At 36.9% G+C, this 17386-nt stretch overlaps 1 protein-coding gene across 1 annotated transcript in view; it reads right to left on the bottom strand.

The window, feature by feature from the left end:
- Positions 1–3465: 3465 nt before the first annotated feature.
- Positions 3466–17386, bottom strand: part of LOC129058510 (uncharacterized protein C9orf85-like) — an 81700-nt gene continuing 67779 nt past the window's right edge. Inside the window, exons 4-5 of the mRNA XM_054551666.2 lie at positions 5863–5908; positions 3466–4782 (exon numbers count right to left, since the gene is read on the bottom strand). Of these exons, the coding sequence (XP_054407641.2) occupies positions 4762–4782; positions 5863–5908 (67 nt within the window). The 3' untranslated portion in view covers positions 3466–4761. The remainder of the gene's footprint in view (positions 4783–5862; positions 5909–17386) is intronic.

Below are 17386 nucleotides of genomic sequence, written 5' to 3'. Positions count from 1 at the left end.
TCTTTGGTCATATTTATGCATTGGTCATAACACTTTGTTTTGTGTCACTTTTATTGTCCTTCATCTTTTGGCTTATCCCTTAATTTTGCCTTCACAATTTTAATTCTTACATATGTTACAGTGAAAACAATTTTTTGACACTAAATCTGAGTCCTATGCCTACCACCGCCAGCCCCACCAACCTTCACACCTTCCAGACACAGACTGGGCTAGAATGGAATTTTTTGTACTTCTCTCTCTCTCTTTTTTTTTTTTTTTTTTAGACGGGGTCTGTCTCTATCACCCAGACTGGAGTGCAGTACACGATCTCGGCTCACTGCAACCTCTGCCTCCTGGGTTCAAGAGATTATCCTCCCTCAGCCTCCTGAGTAGCTGGGATTACAGTCACCCACCACCATGCCCAGCTAATGTTTTGTATTTTTAGTAGAGACAGGGTTTCACCATATTGGCCAGGCTGGTCTCGAACTCCTGACTTCAGGTAATCCACCTGCCTCGGCCTCCCAAATTGCTGGGATTACAGGCATGAGCCACTGTGCCCAGCCTGTACTTCTCTCTTTAACAGGAAAATAAAGACAGGGGAAGAGGAGTAGATGCATTGAAAAATGAAATCTTCCACATATTCATAATAAAAATCCTCAAGTGGTCAAGATAATATTAGAGTTTGTGTGGAACTGCTTAATCATCTTTGGAACCAGGCTGAGAGAGCTACAGTTCATGGTTTCCTCTCTATTTCTAGTCCTACCTTAGATGATCTCAAGACACATGACATAATCATGATCTTTCCTCTGATATCTCCCAAATTTCTACCTCCATCCTTTACGTCTCCCCCTAATTCTCAACTATACACTCAATTGTCTACTTATCATATCTGTTTAGATGTCTCATAGGAATCAAAACTAATCTTAATTTCCCACTTGGCTTTGTAAATCTGTGAATTTCCTCATCTGTCTGAGTTTTTATTTTCTTATCTACAAATTGGGGAGGGACTACCTACTTCAAAGAGTTAATATTGCTATGAAATGAGGTCACAATTGTAAAACATCAAGTACTATGTAGGCGTTGGTACGTAACAGATACTCAGTGACTCTTAATTTCTTTTCTTCCTTCTTTTTCTCTCCCATAGCTTTCATTCACTGCCAGATCATTCTGTTTCCCTATGGAGCTGTCTTATTTCCTGGATCCCTCTTCCCTCATCCCTCACCGACAACCATGTCAGTGCCCCAATAGAAATAATACCACCTGTCCTGCCACCTCCTCACCCATGAAAACCCACCAGGAGCCGTGTGCAAAGCCATCAAAAGAAGTAGATAGATAGCAATTGTTTTCTAAAGCATTTTTTGGTTATGTTTATCATTGCTTTTGTATTCTTTTGACTAAAAATACATTTTGCTGTATCTCTACCACTGATGGTTATAACTATACTTGAAATTTCAGCACTTTCCAGTTATAGCTGAACAAAACTGCAGAACACTAGTTTCTACTTGAATGATGAATATGTTAATTACTAAATAACATATTTTGCATATTCTAATACATTACTTGGCTAATCTGTGACTGGGCTTTTCTACATTACTCTGGGAAATTGAGAATTGGCTATTCTTAAATAAATGTCAAAACTATATTGGAATAAAATGAAATTATTTACCCCAACGTGAGCAACATTCTTGACAAATACGCGGATAATGAGGACTAATGATAAACTCTAGCATTGTAACAAAGCAGCTTAAACTCCTTTTACGGTTTCTTCCAAAAAGAAAGAAAATCCTCACTAAAAATTGAGGGAAGTTATATCAACAAAGAAACTCTTTGGACAAGTGGAAATGTCTGCAGCTACGCTTGCCAAGTGAAGAAAAGATAATGCCCAAGACGTTCATTTCCAAGCTTGTTGGGTAAAGAATAGATTTCAAATGTGTTTCCAAAAACATTCATTATAAAACAGTCAGGTTTACATTTTTGAATTGTTAGTTACTAAGTCATATAAAAAGTTCATATACTAAAGATTTTTAGCTTGCTGTGAGCAAAATACTGTGTGTCAATTCACATTTGACACACTAAAATACTTTAAAAAATATTCTGAATTGGCCTTTTAAAAACAATTCAAGCATTCAACTTTATGTATTCACCTCTATTCCTACTGAAATATGAACATGTGGAAAAGAAGTTCAGCAGGGGATAGATAATATGCAGCAATTTGAAGCAAAGAAACATGACTTGACATCTTGTCTGGTTGACAGAAACCCAAATAATAGACAGCACACAATAGCAAAAACTGATGCTAGAACTGTTTCAGAGAATTATGTCCTGAAAGCATAAGTAACTCTTTGAATCAATTTCTGAGACTAGATGCAGCAACCGAAGCTTGTGCTTCACATCCAACAAAGACTAGAGGGAAAAAAATAATAATCATTTTTATACCCTTTCACGAGCCATAATCTCCATAATGGATATATGGGAGTAGGAATTTAAGAGATAAGATGTCTTCCAGACTTGCTTTAAGCATTCTGAGCTTATACTGTCTTTGGCCCCAAGGCTAGTCTTACCAAGAGTGTGGCATCTGCAATGCTCCTTCCTGAGTAGACAGCATGCATTTATTCCCTCACTTGGCTGGATGCTTTATCCTATATATCCACATAAGGCAAAGTAACTAGATAGTGGAGGTGGGACTCTTACAATTAGTATGCATATATTCTGATTGTACAGAAATGTAGATTCTAATGATATTTGAGCTTAAATAAATGAATATAATTCATTCATTCATTACATAGATATTATCAAGGAACTTTTATGCTTTGGATTCCTGATCTTCAAAAATCAATGAGATTCACACTCTTCCTACAGCAAAGGTTTATCCAGTGGAGTGTTTATCTCAAAAGATGACACAGCACATTCCTTGTTAGAGGGTATAACTCTCAGGAAGTATTTGTTTATCATCTAGCAGAAATCTTCCTTCCCAATATTTTTATCTATCCCAATATTACTCTTTAGTGAAGACTATAAGAAGTTTACTTCCTCTGTTTGAAACCATTTCAAGGATTTGGGAATTATGTTATAAGTTTTTTTTAATTTTATTTTTTTCCGGTTTCATTGTTTAATGCTTAACTTTCCCAATTTGCAGTAATTATTTTCATTTTGAAATGCTATTCAAGCCCCTCACCAACCCTGATCACACCTCTGGATGCTTTCTGATTTTTCAGTATCCTTTTGGCAGGTGATCCAAATGTGAAAGCAGCATTCAAAGTATATTCTAGCGCCAAAGTAGCACCACTATCTTAAATTTGGTTGCCACCATTGCATTTCTTCTATGTAAAATAAAGCATTAGCTTTTGAATAGTTTTATGATATTTGGGTTCACACTGTGTCTTTCAACACTAAAAATTCTTGCAAACAAGAATATGGCAGTATTTCCCCAACCCAAAATTTTAAAATGTTTAGCACAGAGTAGTTACGAAATAATGACGAAGAGTAGCTTAAACAAATTAGTGAGTTTTTTTCTCACATAAACAAAAGTTCAGAGATAGTAGTCCAATGCCAGTGCAGTGGCCATTAAGGAATCAGCAGAGCCTTCCACTCTGTCATGTTCAGGTTGTCATGTTTAGATTATCTGTGTCATCCTTTTGATTATCACCTCATAGTATAACTGCTGCACCTTCAGTATCATGTCCACATCATAGGAAAGAAGGAGGGGCTAAGGGACATGCCAACCTCGTCTATCCATTTTTATCAGGAAAACAAAAACTAACCTGACAGAATTCCACCTACATCTCATTGATCAGAATTGTGTCACATGGCCAGTCCAATCCTAGCTGGAAGGTGACAGGGAAGGAGTCTTGTGTGTCCACTCTACTACATATGCAATGTTAAAATTCTGCCAACTATTGTGGCCTACCCAGATGCTCATCTATAAAAAGGATTAAAAGAAATTTTCTTGATATAATGGAATAAGAAAAATAGCAGCTGATATCATCTGGCTCTTCCTCGATTGTATTTTACATTTTATTCTATTTTCTAGGTACTTCTGCCCAGTCATTCTTAGAACTACTAGCTGAGCTCATGAAAAGTATTAACTACTTAGTAAAGCTAAGATTATGTGCTAGGCTTGAAAGAGCTTATAGTTTTATAGGAGGTATAAGAAGCAAGTCTTTTACTTTATATCTCATATTTATGCTTACTTGTAATTGTATTGTTGTATTTATATACAAAGTATTTCCAGAGTAGTCTTCTCAGTTGTGTGCAATAAATAACTTCCCTTTCTCTTATTTGAATAAGCTGCCTTCATTGTATTAAACTGCTCTAATAATATCTGTCTCTTCTCAAGATAGCTAATAATATTATTTGGGAGTTCCCCAGCATTTTTTTAAAATTTTTTCTGGGCTTCAGAAAGCCGTCTGTGCACATCCACAGCCCTCCTCCACATGGTTAGGAATTGTGCCAGGCTCTCTGTTATATATTCAGTTACATCTGCTCCTTCTACACATTTAGGATACCAGGAACACAGATGTTCTTGGCTTCTAGCCATTTCCAGCATTGTTTCCTCTGCAAGTAAATTTTTCATTATACATTTATCAAAGCATGTTACTTCCTGTTGGTCCTCATCCTTAGCACTAGATCAGCCATATTGTAGCAATTGCCCTTTAATTCTGGTTGTCCTCTCCTCTCTTCTAGGCTGTCATGAGTAATCAAAGACCGTCAAACTTCACCTCAAAGAAGAATACAGCTGAGCAGAGGCAACCTTAGTTCTGTAATGAAAAGCTCCAAGAGAAATTACAAAGGTAGTTGTGAAACCTAAAATATGAGAAGGAAAAACAGAAATAATAAGTGCTGATATTCACCTCAGAACATCAGCTAGTGTAACTGTCAATAACTTGTCAAATTATTGAATATAATTCAATATTTTCCAAACTAAAGTCACCTGAGGATATTTTGAAAAATATAAGATTTTCCTGGGATATTATTAAATATGACTCCAAGCCCCACTCTGGATTTACTAATCCCAAATTTCAAAGAGGACACTGGAAATCTATATTTTCAAGTAATTTTTGTGATTAGAACTTTGAGAAACATAGTGATATTTTAATGTTCATTGGCAGTACAGAAAAGAGCAAAATAACCTCAAACTTTTTTCTTAAAAATAGAGTGGTGATGGCTATCTCATGCTGCACAGATTAAATACAGATCATGTAAACAAGGAAGAGTAGCTACTGTATACAGAGAGTTCTTTCCTTGGAATTGTCTTAAGATTCTTTTTCCTTTTTTTTCATATCATATCAAATGAAAGATTGATTGGAAGCACAATAAGAGGGGCAAAAGAATTCTTCATAAGGGTTTTCTCAGGAAGGAAAAGGAAGCCCAAGGGAAAGAATCAGAATGTCCTTACACGTGAGTGAGCAAAACCTGCTGGTCAATAAGCTTGTTCCACAGAAGACTAAACCTTCCCACCACAGGATGCCACACTGCAGGGGCAGGTACACGGAGCCATACACAAAGGGTGGGGTTTCTATGAAAGGACTAGAGGTGGGATACATGGGGAGTCAAACCTGGAGGAGGAAAATCTGCTCCTTTTATCGGTTTCAAACTACTTTTCAGTTGACAGGGAACCAAAATCACAATATTCTTATTCTCCTCTCTTTCGCAAAATTAATAATATTATTTATTACGACCAATGTGAGAACATCAGTCAGCACCTTAAATTATTTAAATGAAACTATTCCACTTGATTTGGCACTAATGCTCAAATGGTTTTAAGAGGTAATAATAGCTATTGGGGGGATTTTAAATGCAGAGTTAGAAAATCTCTGCTGGTACTGTGCTTTCTATTAAACAGAGGTACAGGCACCTGCTGTCCCCATCATAACTATAACTCACCATGAGGCCCAGAGCCAGGAAAATCAGCTCTGCTCCCCGTGGAAATCTGCAGAAAGAAAAAAATTCAAATATTTTTTATATAACTTCCATTAATAGATGTATACAGGTATTTCAGGACTCACAGATACAGATTAGGTAGATGAAAATGATAGATAGATAGATGCTAGATAGGTAGATAGATAGATAGATAGATAGATAGATAGATAGATAGATAGAATACATGTTAGTTGTTACTTTGACATTTGACAGCTCCTAGTAAAGGATGCCTCTTATCTGTAAACTCTCCAAATCTACTCTCAGCATCTCACAAAGAACAATAATTGTTTATTGATCTAAGTGTTAACAATGTGTCAATGAGGTCTTGAAATAAGACTCAAGGGCAATAACTGTTCAGGAGGATGATCTTAAGGTCCTTTTCTATTATTCATAATACTAAGCTTAAATATATATATAATATATATGTACTTTTAAAATCTCATATGATTTTTGTTATAAATAGCTATTTTTAAGTATGGTAAAACTTAGCACAGGTAATCATAAACAAGTTACCTTATAACTTCATGACTTTTATTTTTAGCGAATAAATACATTTATTGGAGAATTCTTAAGACAACAGATATGAAACCGCAATGAAAATGTAAACTGTCCTTATTACTTGTTATGATGAAAAGTAAATGAAACCACCATGAAAATGCAAGTGTTCTTGTTGCTTGTTATGATAAAAAGTAAATAGTAGCACCTGGAGTCATTGTCCGTCTATAAAAGGTGTTCAATAAATGTTGTCTATATTTGAGTAAAGATGAGAATAAGTAGTAGTTCAATTTTCCCATGTGTATGCCACAGAATATAGCCATCAAATACATTATAGGCAAAAAGCCAGATAGTCATATATGCATTCTATGAAAACATTTCCTTTTTTTTTTTTTTTTTTTGAGACAGAGTCTTACTCTGTTGCCCAGGCTGGAGTGCAGTGGTGTGATCTCGACTGACTGTAACCCACGCATCCCACGTTCAAGCGATTCTCAGCCTCTCAGGTAGCTGGGAATACAGGCATGCACCACCAAGGCTTGCTAATTTTTGTATTTTTAGTGGAAACAGGTTTCACCATGTTGGCCAGGCTGGTCTCAAACTCCTGAACTCAAGTGATCTGCCCGCCTTAGCCTCCCAAGGTGCTGGTATTACAGGTGTGAGCCACCGTGTCCCGCCTTTGAAAACGTTTTTAAAGGAAAAAAAAATCAAATACCCCACCCCCCACCCAGGTATGTGATTGGTTGGTTATACGTGTAGCAATAAACCGAGATCTTGTGTTTTGTAAATACATCTTTCTCAACATGCTTTCTTGCACTGCTCATGCTGGAAGCAGCACACCAATCTTCCTTTGATGAGCTACCATTCCCCCATCTTATATCGTAGGACAATCAATCACAGGTATAGTCCATCACCTGTCAGTAGAGATGAGCACTTGATCCAGGCTGTCAACCCCTTATCTAATACGACTGAGCCAAGGGGTGGCCATGGAACCCTTTTTGGACCAGTTTGACTACTTCCTTCTAAGAGGCAATAGGAATCCTGGAGAAGAAGGTCTCTTGTTTTTGCACTAGAGCTGCCAACAGCTATCTTTCCCATCATATAAGCAGAGCCAATCATTAACAGAAGAGAATAAGGGCAACACACAGAAAGCCCACAGGCAAGAAGAGGAGAACCGAAAGAGGAAAGAGTGGGCAAAAGAGAACAGGAGAGAAATGGCAAGCTGCTTGACGTCCTGAATCCAGCCACACATAGCAATGCTCTGGCTTAAGCTGATTTGAGTTCAGCTCCTTTCACTTATAAAGGAAGAAGTTTTGACTGACACTCAACAATCTATATACATAGATCTGTAGACAAATCAATGTGGATAAATATATTGGAAAGTAAAAGTTTTAACTCTCCATTGGTGATTTCTTTGAGACTCATTTTTCCTATTTTTCTCTTCCAAAGAAGATCTCTAGGTGGGTTTTTGTCTCACAGGGCTCCATTTGATAATATACAAATCAGATTTTAAAATATTCTGAAATACAGGACAATACACTTCCTCAGAGGGTGGTTCCTTCAGTTTTACGTATGTGCCATGAGGCCCAAACTAAAGAAATGCACACATCATCTCCTAGGAAATAAAACAAAAGAAAAAAAAAAGGATAGCATTGAGAAAGAGACAACTGTCAGCCAAGAAAGCAACTCAGTGAAGATGTCCCTTAATTTCTTCTTTTTTTTTAATCACTTTTTGACAGGTCAGGGGACAGAAAGGACCAAAGTAGTCAAACAAAAATATAAATAAAAGAAGTGAGGCTATCAGGATAATTGAGTTCCTGAAGTCCTAAGCCATTTCCATGATTTTGTGAAAATTAAAGTAAAAGTCACACAAAACACCCTTCAGATCTATGTCATAATCCCATTCGGGTGCCTGACAAACCTTGAGAAGCCAGAGTGACAATTACTGATTTACCTTTCTGTGCTGAAAATGGAAGTTGAAAGTTAAGTGGCAACATAAAGCTAAGCACCTCTGAGACTGAGTTTCAAGTCTAGACTAGACAGAAATGACAGAAAATCATTAAGAACAGAAGGCATTAAAAGGTCAGAAATAAATTGTTATCAAGCCCTGTTTGACCATTTTATCAGTCAGAATTTTTTCTTGGCCCTCAAGAATGCAGTAGCATTTTCTTATCTCTGGAGATGAGTATGATATTATCAGGGTTGTATGAACACACTATATTCAGATTCTGAGAATGTTTTGTGTAAAAACCACTGTTTGAAAAAAAAGAGATTCTCAAATAGTTTTTAAAAAATGTAATTGTCTTGCCCTCTCCATCTGTCTGGAATGTTACTTAGTGTAAAGATGTTACGAAGTTTATCCTTGGAAGAGAAAACCAGTAATCTCTTCAGGTTTAGGCTTCAGTGCCGTTCTTTTTTTTTGTTTTTTCTGTTTTGTTTTGTTTTGTTTTTGAGAGAGTTTCACTCTTGTTGCCCAGGCAGAAGTGCAATGGCATGATCTCAGTTCACCATAACCTCTGCCTCCTAGGTTCAAGGGATTTTCCTGCCTCAGCCTCTCAAGTAGCTGGGATTACAGGCATGCGCCACCACGTCCGGCTAATTTTGTATTTTTAGTAGAGATGAGGTTTCTCCATGTTGGTCAGGCTGGTCTCGAACTCCCAACCTCAGGTGATCTGCCTGCCTCGGCCTCCCAAAGTGCTGGGATTACAAGCGTGAGCCACCACACTCGCTGTGCTGTTCTTGATGAGATAGTTTAGCTCCAAGTCTGAGCCCCAGGCAGGCAAAGTTATTCTCTCTCTCTCTCTCTCTCTATCTATCTCCCTTCTCTCTCTCCCTCTATCCTTTTGGCCAAGAATGGTGGTTTGCAATCCCAGTTGCAAAAGATCAAGAAAACCCATACGAATCTTTCAGAAACAAAATTGATCTTCAGCTAAATGAGCATGTTAGTAAACCAAAATTTGGATAATCTGTGTTTAAATTGTGAAAGTGGAAAATGATGGGTTAAGGGATTGAGTATAGGAGAGAAAAGAGCCTTAATCATTTTAGCAATTAGTATGTAATATCCTAAAATGATTCACTAATCACTCTGCAGCTGGTATGCTGAAAAAATACAGGGTACAAAAGCATTCCTCAAATGTCATACTCCATTGGAATCCACACTTTGAAGAGAATGTAGAGATGTTGACTTGCCCTCTGAAATTACGTAACAGAAACCCTGATTAAACCTATGGCTTAGTTCATTTTGGATGACGTTATTATATTTTAATGAAAGCTACTCAGAGTTTGGTCATCTATAAACAGGATAGTACATTTGCCACGTGGAAAGCTGATACTAAATCTTCAAGGCATTTCAAAAGCCATTTAGTTCACGATCACAGACGTCAGTGCAATATTACTTCTCCGGATCTACTAAGTCGAAATCTGTAAATGTTACTTAAATAAACAGTCCCACCTGCAAGTTTTTCATAATCACAGGTCTTAATACTCAAGCCATCATATCCACTTGCCACAAATAGAAATAAAAGAGAGCGGAAGGGAGAAAGAAATGAACCACGTGAAAATAACATTCAAGGATTACACTGGAGTTTTTGATTTATGTATCACAAAACATAATGTGCTGCTCAAAAGGTAAGAGCTTTTCTTTCAGTAGAAGCTAGTTATTTAACCCAACCAAAGGTAGTTGATAATAGTAGTGACTTAAAGAGTTATATACCTCAAATTACCCCATGTTTTACCCTGCAAATGCCCACATGAGGATACTTATTTTGTTATATATTTGTATGCAAAGCTCACCACTAACTTCAATGCATTTGTAAACCTACCTGTCTCTCTGCCTTACCACAGTGTAATCAAAAAGAAAAATGTTGGTTGGGCAATAGTTATTTGGCTCTGATGTTGCCTTCCTTTAAATTTAGTCAGAAGGTCTTAGACCATTTCAGCCTGCTTCATTATCAGAATTGGTATCCATTTACCTATGATTTGTTCTTGACAGATATAAAATTCAGAGATATTGCACTGGGTGTGTGGTAGGCTGACAGTTGTCAAGGCTGCTCCTACGGCCGTCAGAGGCGCCTTTTACACTACCCAACTGTGGATTGTAAAACCAATTCAAATTATCCAGAAGCCCTAAGGTTATAATGATGTTCATTTATAGAGAGCTTTTATTCAACAATTCAAAGTGCTGTGCAGGAAGTCATTGTGATAAAAGCTTTCTTACCAAATTATGAAGTGTTGTATATGTGTACAGTTAAATTCAGAGAGAAAATATGTAAGTAATTAATCCATGTGAAGAAATACAGCACTATTTTGATTATACCCTGATTTTTAACCCATTGCAGACTACTATTGTTTTTCTTAAATTAGGATTTTTTTAAATGATTAACACGTGTGCTTACCCATACCTTTTTTTGGGGGGGAGGGGTCATGCATTTCTAAGTAATTCTTGGATTAACATATTGTTATAGTTCAATTAACCTACAACTCATGCACAAGAGTTAATAGGCTCCTATAAATCTTCAACTAATTTATTCTTCCTGTCATCCGAATAAATATCGTGAGTCATTTCTGGAGAAAGGCAGTGCTTTCTCTCTCCTTTCTTTTTCTATTTTGCCTGAGGTTGTGCTGCAGTGCCTGTGTGCCCCTGTCACTGGAAGGAAAGAGATATTCGGTCTCTTATAAATAAGAACACAAAGTCTTTCTCTGTATATTAGAATTTTTTTTAGCTAAATTGATTATTTTAGCCAGGCCAAGTTTAGTAAGGACCAGAATAGCACTAAGTTCATTGATCTTTAATTCTTTAAAGAAGGAAGGAAGAGAATTCAGAAATGAAGCAGGCAGTTCTTCATTCTATGCATAGAGATTGCAGGAGTTGGAGGTGAAGAGGACGCAGCTGCATTTTCCTAACTTTTGAATGAAAAGCAATTATGCCAAGAGCCTTCATTTTAGATTGTCAGCATGGGCCTATGTCATACCCATCCTGACACTCCCAAACTGAAGATTTTAAAGGCCTCCTGCCTTTGTCATTGAGACACCTGTCACCAACTACACTGAATCAGCATCTCTAGATGCTGGGAAATACATATTCAACATGAATCTATGTAAGACACAACAGTAGGGAAGCTGGAATTCTTCAGAATCCTTAAAGAAAAAAATGAAAGGAAAGTTTAAGCCTGAAAAAGAGCTGAAGTCGTAAAGAAATTTTTCACCCTGTAAAATATACTTCTGATTCCATTTTCACTTGTTTGTAATTGAAATCACTAAGCTCCAGTGTCAAGATAACAATGTAAATTTTTGAAAATATTTTAAAAAATATATTGACTAAATGTTATTGGAAGAAAGTATTGAGGAAAAATATGGGTTTATCCATGGAAACTGTAGCCTATTTGGACATATTATTACAGCAGGAAATATTTCTAAAGACTTTACGTTTTATTTCAAGATAGAATAATAATTGATTAGAATGAAATAATCTATTAGTCATATAGTCTATTCTTTAGGAAACAGGGTAAAATAAAAAGAAACTGATTCTTTAAAGTACTAGAAAAATTTTGGTACTCTAAATGTTAAATCTCATTTTCAAACACATTTATTATTCGTTCTTACCCTCTTCATCCTTGTCCTCCTGCCTAGGATCATATCTACGAGTCAATTGCAAAAGCAGTGCTCATTTCCCACTTACTCAACTATATGAAGATATTCAATTTATGATTTCTGAATTCAAAAGAGAGACAACCCCCAGAACTCCAAGTGACACTTAGACGAACTCAGAATTTTATAGTTCGCCAGCTTAGATATCTTTCCAAAGAAAGGCTAATGATTTCTTTATACCTTATTAGCTATTTGATGGCACAGTTACACAAATGTATTCAATGTCAAAAAATTAATAATTGTATATAACTGATGGAGTAACAAAATCAAAATGTATTATATAAGATGAGCCTTTACATGAAGCACTCAATCAAAACTCCTAATACATTAATACATGTGATTTTATGCATTATTAAAATTAGAAATGTAGTAGTACGTTATAGTTTCTCTAATCATAGCCCATTTTATCTTGACAAATTATGACCAACTAAAATATTAAAAAATACATTTCTAGATTAAAAGGATACATAAGGATGCCATCCAAAGTGTGCATACTGTATTTTCAAACAAATGTTAATAACTCTTGACATCAAATGACATGATAAAATTACAGTATTAGATCAGGACTTCAGACTTTAGATAAATTCTAATGGAATACAGAGGAAATGGAATCTATCTATTTACACAGGCAAAACCAAGAGGGGAAAAATTAGATGTAAAAGAATTTTTGACAGCAAGTACTTGACAATCTAAGGTTAAAACTAATAATATTTTATCATGTAGAATTCAATTTTCATCCATTTTGTCCTGGATATAACAACAATCTATTTATTAACTGACTAAAACACCATGTTGGCTCTCATTCATTCTACTTTTTCAACAGAATCTATTTAATGGAAGATATTAACATGATTAATGTTCAGTCACTAACCTCTGAGATCATAGACCTGATACTCCCCGATATTAAACATTCAGCTTTGCATTTCTTTCTGATGAAGGCTTTGAAACTACAACTTTCCAGCAAGTAGTGGAATTAGTCAAATGGAATATTGTTTTTTCACTGGCATATCTTATCCTAGTAAATAAGAGATAGTATGCATAGAACATTCGTGCATCCTACTTCTCAGGGCCACACCAAGGCCATCCCAAATGCTGGTATGGATGTCACTTACTGACCAACTCAAGTACTTATCAGACAATATATTGACTGAGAATTCATGGTTAAAACTTTAGTTCTCCCTTAATGTTAATGAAGAATTACCATGCTAGGTGTCAATGCAAAAAACAGCATAAGGCTTTCCAAAGAATCTTATGAGGCAGGCATTATAGCTCATTATCTCAGAAAATATACACAGTAAATACACAGCACTGAGATGATTAAAATCCAGGACAATTGGAAACCCTGTTTTTCCACAACACAGATCATCATATTTGCTCAACTTTTAATTTCATCATTTTGATATTGAAACGATAATCTGCTCTTACATCTTGGAAAATTATCATAATATAAAATTACTCTTTAAAATACTTTGAAATTTTATTTTTAATACATGACAAGCAAAATAATGACCTCTTCCACCACCCTCCATCAAAGATGTCCAAGCTCTAATCCTTGAAACCTGTGAATATGTTGCCTTACATGGCAAAAGAAACCTTGCCTCTGCAGATGTAATTTAAGTTAGGAATCTTGAGAGCAGAAGATTATCCAGTCGGGCCAAAGGCAGTCATAAGGGTCCCTACAAGAAGGAGGCAGGGATGTCAGAGTAGGACACAGATTTGAAAATGCTATACTGCTGGCCTTAGAGATGGAGGAATCATACCATTAGCCAAAGAGTGTAGGAAGCCTCTAAAAACTGGAAAAGGCAAGGAAGCAGATTCTTTTCTAGAGCCTCCAGAAGAAATACAGCTCTACTGACACTTTGATCTTAGCCCAGTAAGATCCCTTTGGGACTCCTGACTCCAGAACTGTAGGATAATAAATTTGTGTTGTTTTAAGTCACTACATTTTTGGCATTTTGTTTGACAGCAGTAATAGAAAATACCTGTGGTATAGGGCTATTGACAGGATCTCGTTTCCTATGGTCTTGGCAGCAATGAAGCCACCGTGAGCTTATAAGCATCATAATTGGCATCTACACTGACACTGAGGAGACAGGGAGAATCTGAGTTATTAGTTTGGCTCTCCATGCAGCATTTGCTTGACTCTGCACTCCACTTTAAACCATGGAGGCCATTTTGTGTTTTATTATAATACCACTCCCAGAACATATTACGAATTGGAATTAACTGTGTCAGTTATTTAACAAAAGCTTCCGCTCTCTATATCCACTTAGATGCAATTAATGAGCCAAAAGAGACGAATCATATTAGAGTTAACTGCTTGGCCTTAAGCTTACAGCAACTTCCTGCCTTCTTGCTTTGGAAAGGTCATCATAATTCCATTTTAAAATCCTAAAGATTACAAAACATTTAAAACACTTCCCTGAAAATTTTGTGAGCTCCCAAAACCCAGTCAGGTCAATAAAGAATTATCATTTAACATTTGTTAAGCATCCACAGCCTGGAAAGTATCATACCAGACAAAGAAAAACAGACATACACACTGAAGAAATTATGAGAACTTCTTTTGAAAAAAAATAACCCTCACCTATAGGTCCTGGGAGGTGATAATTCTGATTGACCAGAAGCAATGACTGAAACTTGATTACAAGCAACAAGCCATGACGAAAAAGCCACACTAATTTTTGTTCCTGGTTAAAATGTCAAGGTCTATGATTGGACTAGAGGAGTCAAAGATCTGAACTATTCTCTGATCATTTTGAGAGAAAGGTCAGTGTATGATGATATGTACTTCAGTAATAGGCTTGCAAATTTTGAGAAAATGATTTTTTCATCCTCCGTTCTTGTGGCTAATCTCTGAATTATTTTGGATACTGATGATGAACAAGGTTTTGTGCTACATGTTATAGGAGATACAATAATTAACAAGGCCCCCATTTCAAGGATGTCGCCACCTAGTGGAAGAGAGAAAAATACATCCGTATGCACATGCTTCCCGGACGGTGGGAAGATCACATATTTCCCTCACCATGCTTAGCAGAAATTGTCTCATTAAAGATCCTTAATACATGACTAATTATGTAATTACAATACAAGGTAGAATGAGGGAAAGATTAAGTTAGAGGTACAAACAAAATACTGTATATTAAATGCTTCCCAATATTTGGAGAATGGCTAGCTTATATAATTGCCAGTTGCTAAATAATAAAACTACCTTTGGAGTAATATAAATTGCCTAAGGTCAAAACCTTTCATGTTGAAATAAAAGCAATATTTTTTTAATTAAATGAGCTTTTGGCTTGACTTTAAAGGAACTCCCATATAGATGTGGTGACAACCACTTTCCTTCGCATCAGAGGAAAATCTGAATCCCAGGAATTAATTTAAGACTCATGCCAGTCCCCACTCAACAGAGAAAGCAACCATTAAAAGCTACTAAGGTCTTTGGGCTGATGCCAGACCCCAAGGGCTCCAGTGTACAGTGCTGTCGACTCACTGGCAGCACTCAGCTTTACTAATGGAAGAAATGCTCTTTCCTCAATTTAGATTTAAATGATGCTATCTGTAAAATAGGAAAAACAGTTTAGATATGTAGGATGAACAAGTCTACAGATCTAATATACAACTTGAGGACTATCATTAATAACATTATACTGTATTTGCTATTCTTGCTAAATGAATAGATTTTAGCTGCTCTTGACACAAAAACAAAAAAATTAGGTAACTATATGAGAAAATGGACATGTTAAATTGTGTCATTATAGTAGCCATTTTACTATCTATGGTATATGTATTCCATAACATCATATTGTATACCTTAAATATACACAATTACATTTATTATTTTAAAAAGTTTGTATTTCTAAGATGAGCTTTCTTAAGAGTTTGTGTAACAGTGAAAACACCAGTGGGAGGTAGGGGTAGGGGAAGGATCATAAAATTGAAGGATTCACTGTAACTTTCCTTCAGGGAACTAGAGCCTGGAGACTGCAAATTTGCAAACATATAGGATGACTTACCCAATGCTGGGAGCACCATTGAGACTGTGGGACTCAGGAAAGATACAGACTTTTTGTTGTTTTGCTTTTTTTTGTTTTGTTTTGTTTTCTTTTGTTTTTTTGAGACGGAGTCTCACTCTGTTGCTCAGGCTGGAGTGCAGTGGCACGATCTTGGCTCACTGCAACCTCTGCCTCCTGGGTTCAAGTGATACTTGTGCCTCAGCCTCCTGACTAGCTGGGACTACAGGCACACGCCACCATGCCTGGCTAATTTTTTGTATTTTAGTAGAGATGGGGTTTCACCATATTGGCCAGGTTGGTCTCGAACTCCTGATATCAGGTGATCTGCCTGCCTTGGCCTCCCAAAGTGCTGGGATTACAGGCATCAGCCACTGTGCCCAGCCAGATACATTTAATAGCTCAACTTGTCAGGAAGGTCAGCATCTTTCAAGCAGCAGATGGGGCCAGTTTCAGACAGGGAAACTTGAAGGGGTGGATGAAGTATATAAACAACAAAACTGAGGTCGGGAAAGGAGGAAGTAACCATGGGAGCACCCCTCTTATCAAGACGCATCTGTAAAGACCTCGGAGAGCCAGTTCAAAAGAAAGTTCAAACTGTCCGGAGCTTTCTTTCCCTTCTACGTTGGAATATCCTTATGAAACTTCTCCCACCATACATACTTGGAGTTTTGTGCATTAGCCTTTCAGAGGCTGCTTGACGAGGTGCAAAAATGGAGAAGCTCTGCTCCATCCATGCACTCCAAAATGCCCATGAAAGAAAAGCCACTAAATCTATGATGACTTGCAAATCCAAATGTTAATCAACAGCACCAAAAAGCAGTCCCAAAGAGCATCAATGGAGAAACCCATACCCCAGAGGAACATTTGTGGAGGATAAATGAAGAGACATTTAAGTTTACACTGCTAACTACCTAGTGAATTATGAGAGTCCACTCCCACCCAAGAAGAGAAGGGAGGACCCGTAAAACCTCTGATTTACGTAAACTAAGTATCCACAGTAGGCTAGCATTTTGAAATAGTAACCCAAAGGTTTTTTTAGTGTTTTGTTTGTTTGGTTTGTCCTTCCATAGCTAAAATTAGACCTTAACGCCGAGATATATTAACTTCAAGGAGAGATAAACTAGGAAGAGTTGTACTCTGGCCGGGCACAGTGGCTCACACCTGTAATCCCAGCGCTTTGGGAGGCCGAGGTGGGAGGATCACTTGAGGTCAGGAGTTCAAGACCAGCCTTGCCATGGTGAAACACTGTCTCTACTAAAAATATAAAAATTAGCCAGGCATGGTGGTGCACACTTGTAATCCCAGCTACTTGGGAGTCTGAGGTGGGAGAA

This window comes from Pongo abelii, chromosome 2 (genome assembly GCF_028885655.2).
Source record: "Pongo abelii isolate AG06213 chromosome 2, NHGRI_mPonAbe1-v2.0_pri, whole genome shotgun sequence".
Classification (NCBI taxonomy): domain Eukaryota; kingdom Metazoa; phylum Chordata; class Mammalia; order Primates; family Hominidae; genus Pongo; species Pongo abelii.
This window is presented reverse-complemented; position numbering and strand designations above follow the sequence as displayed.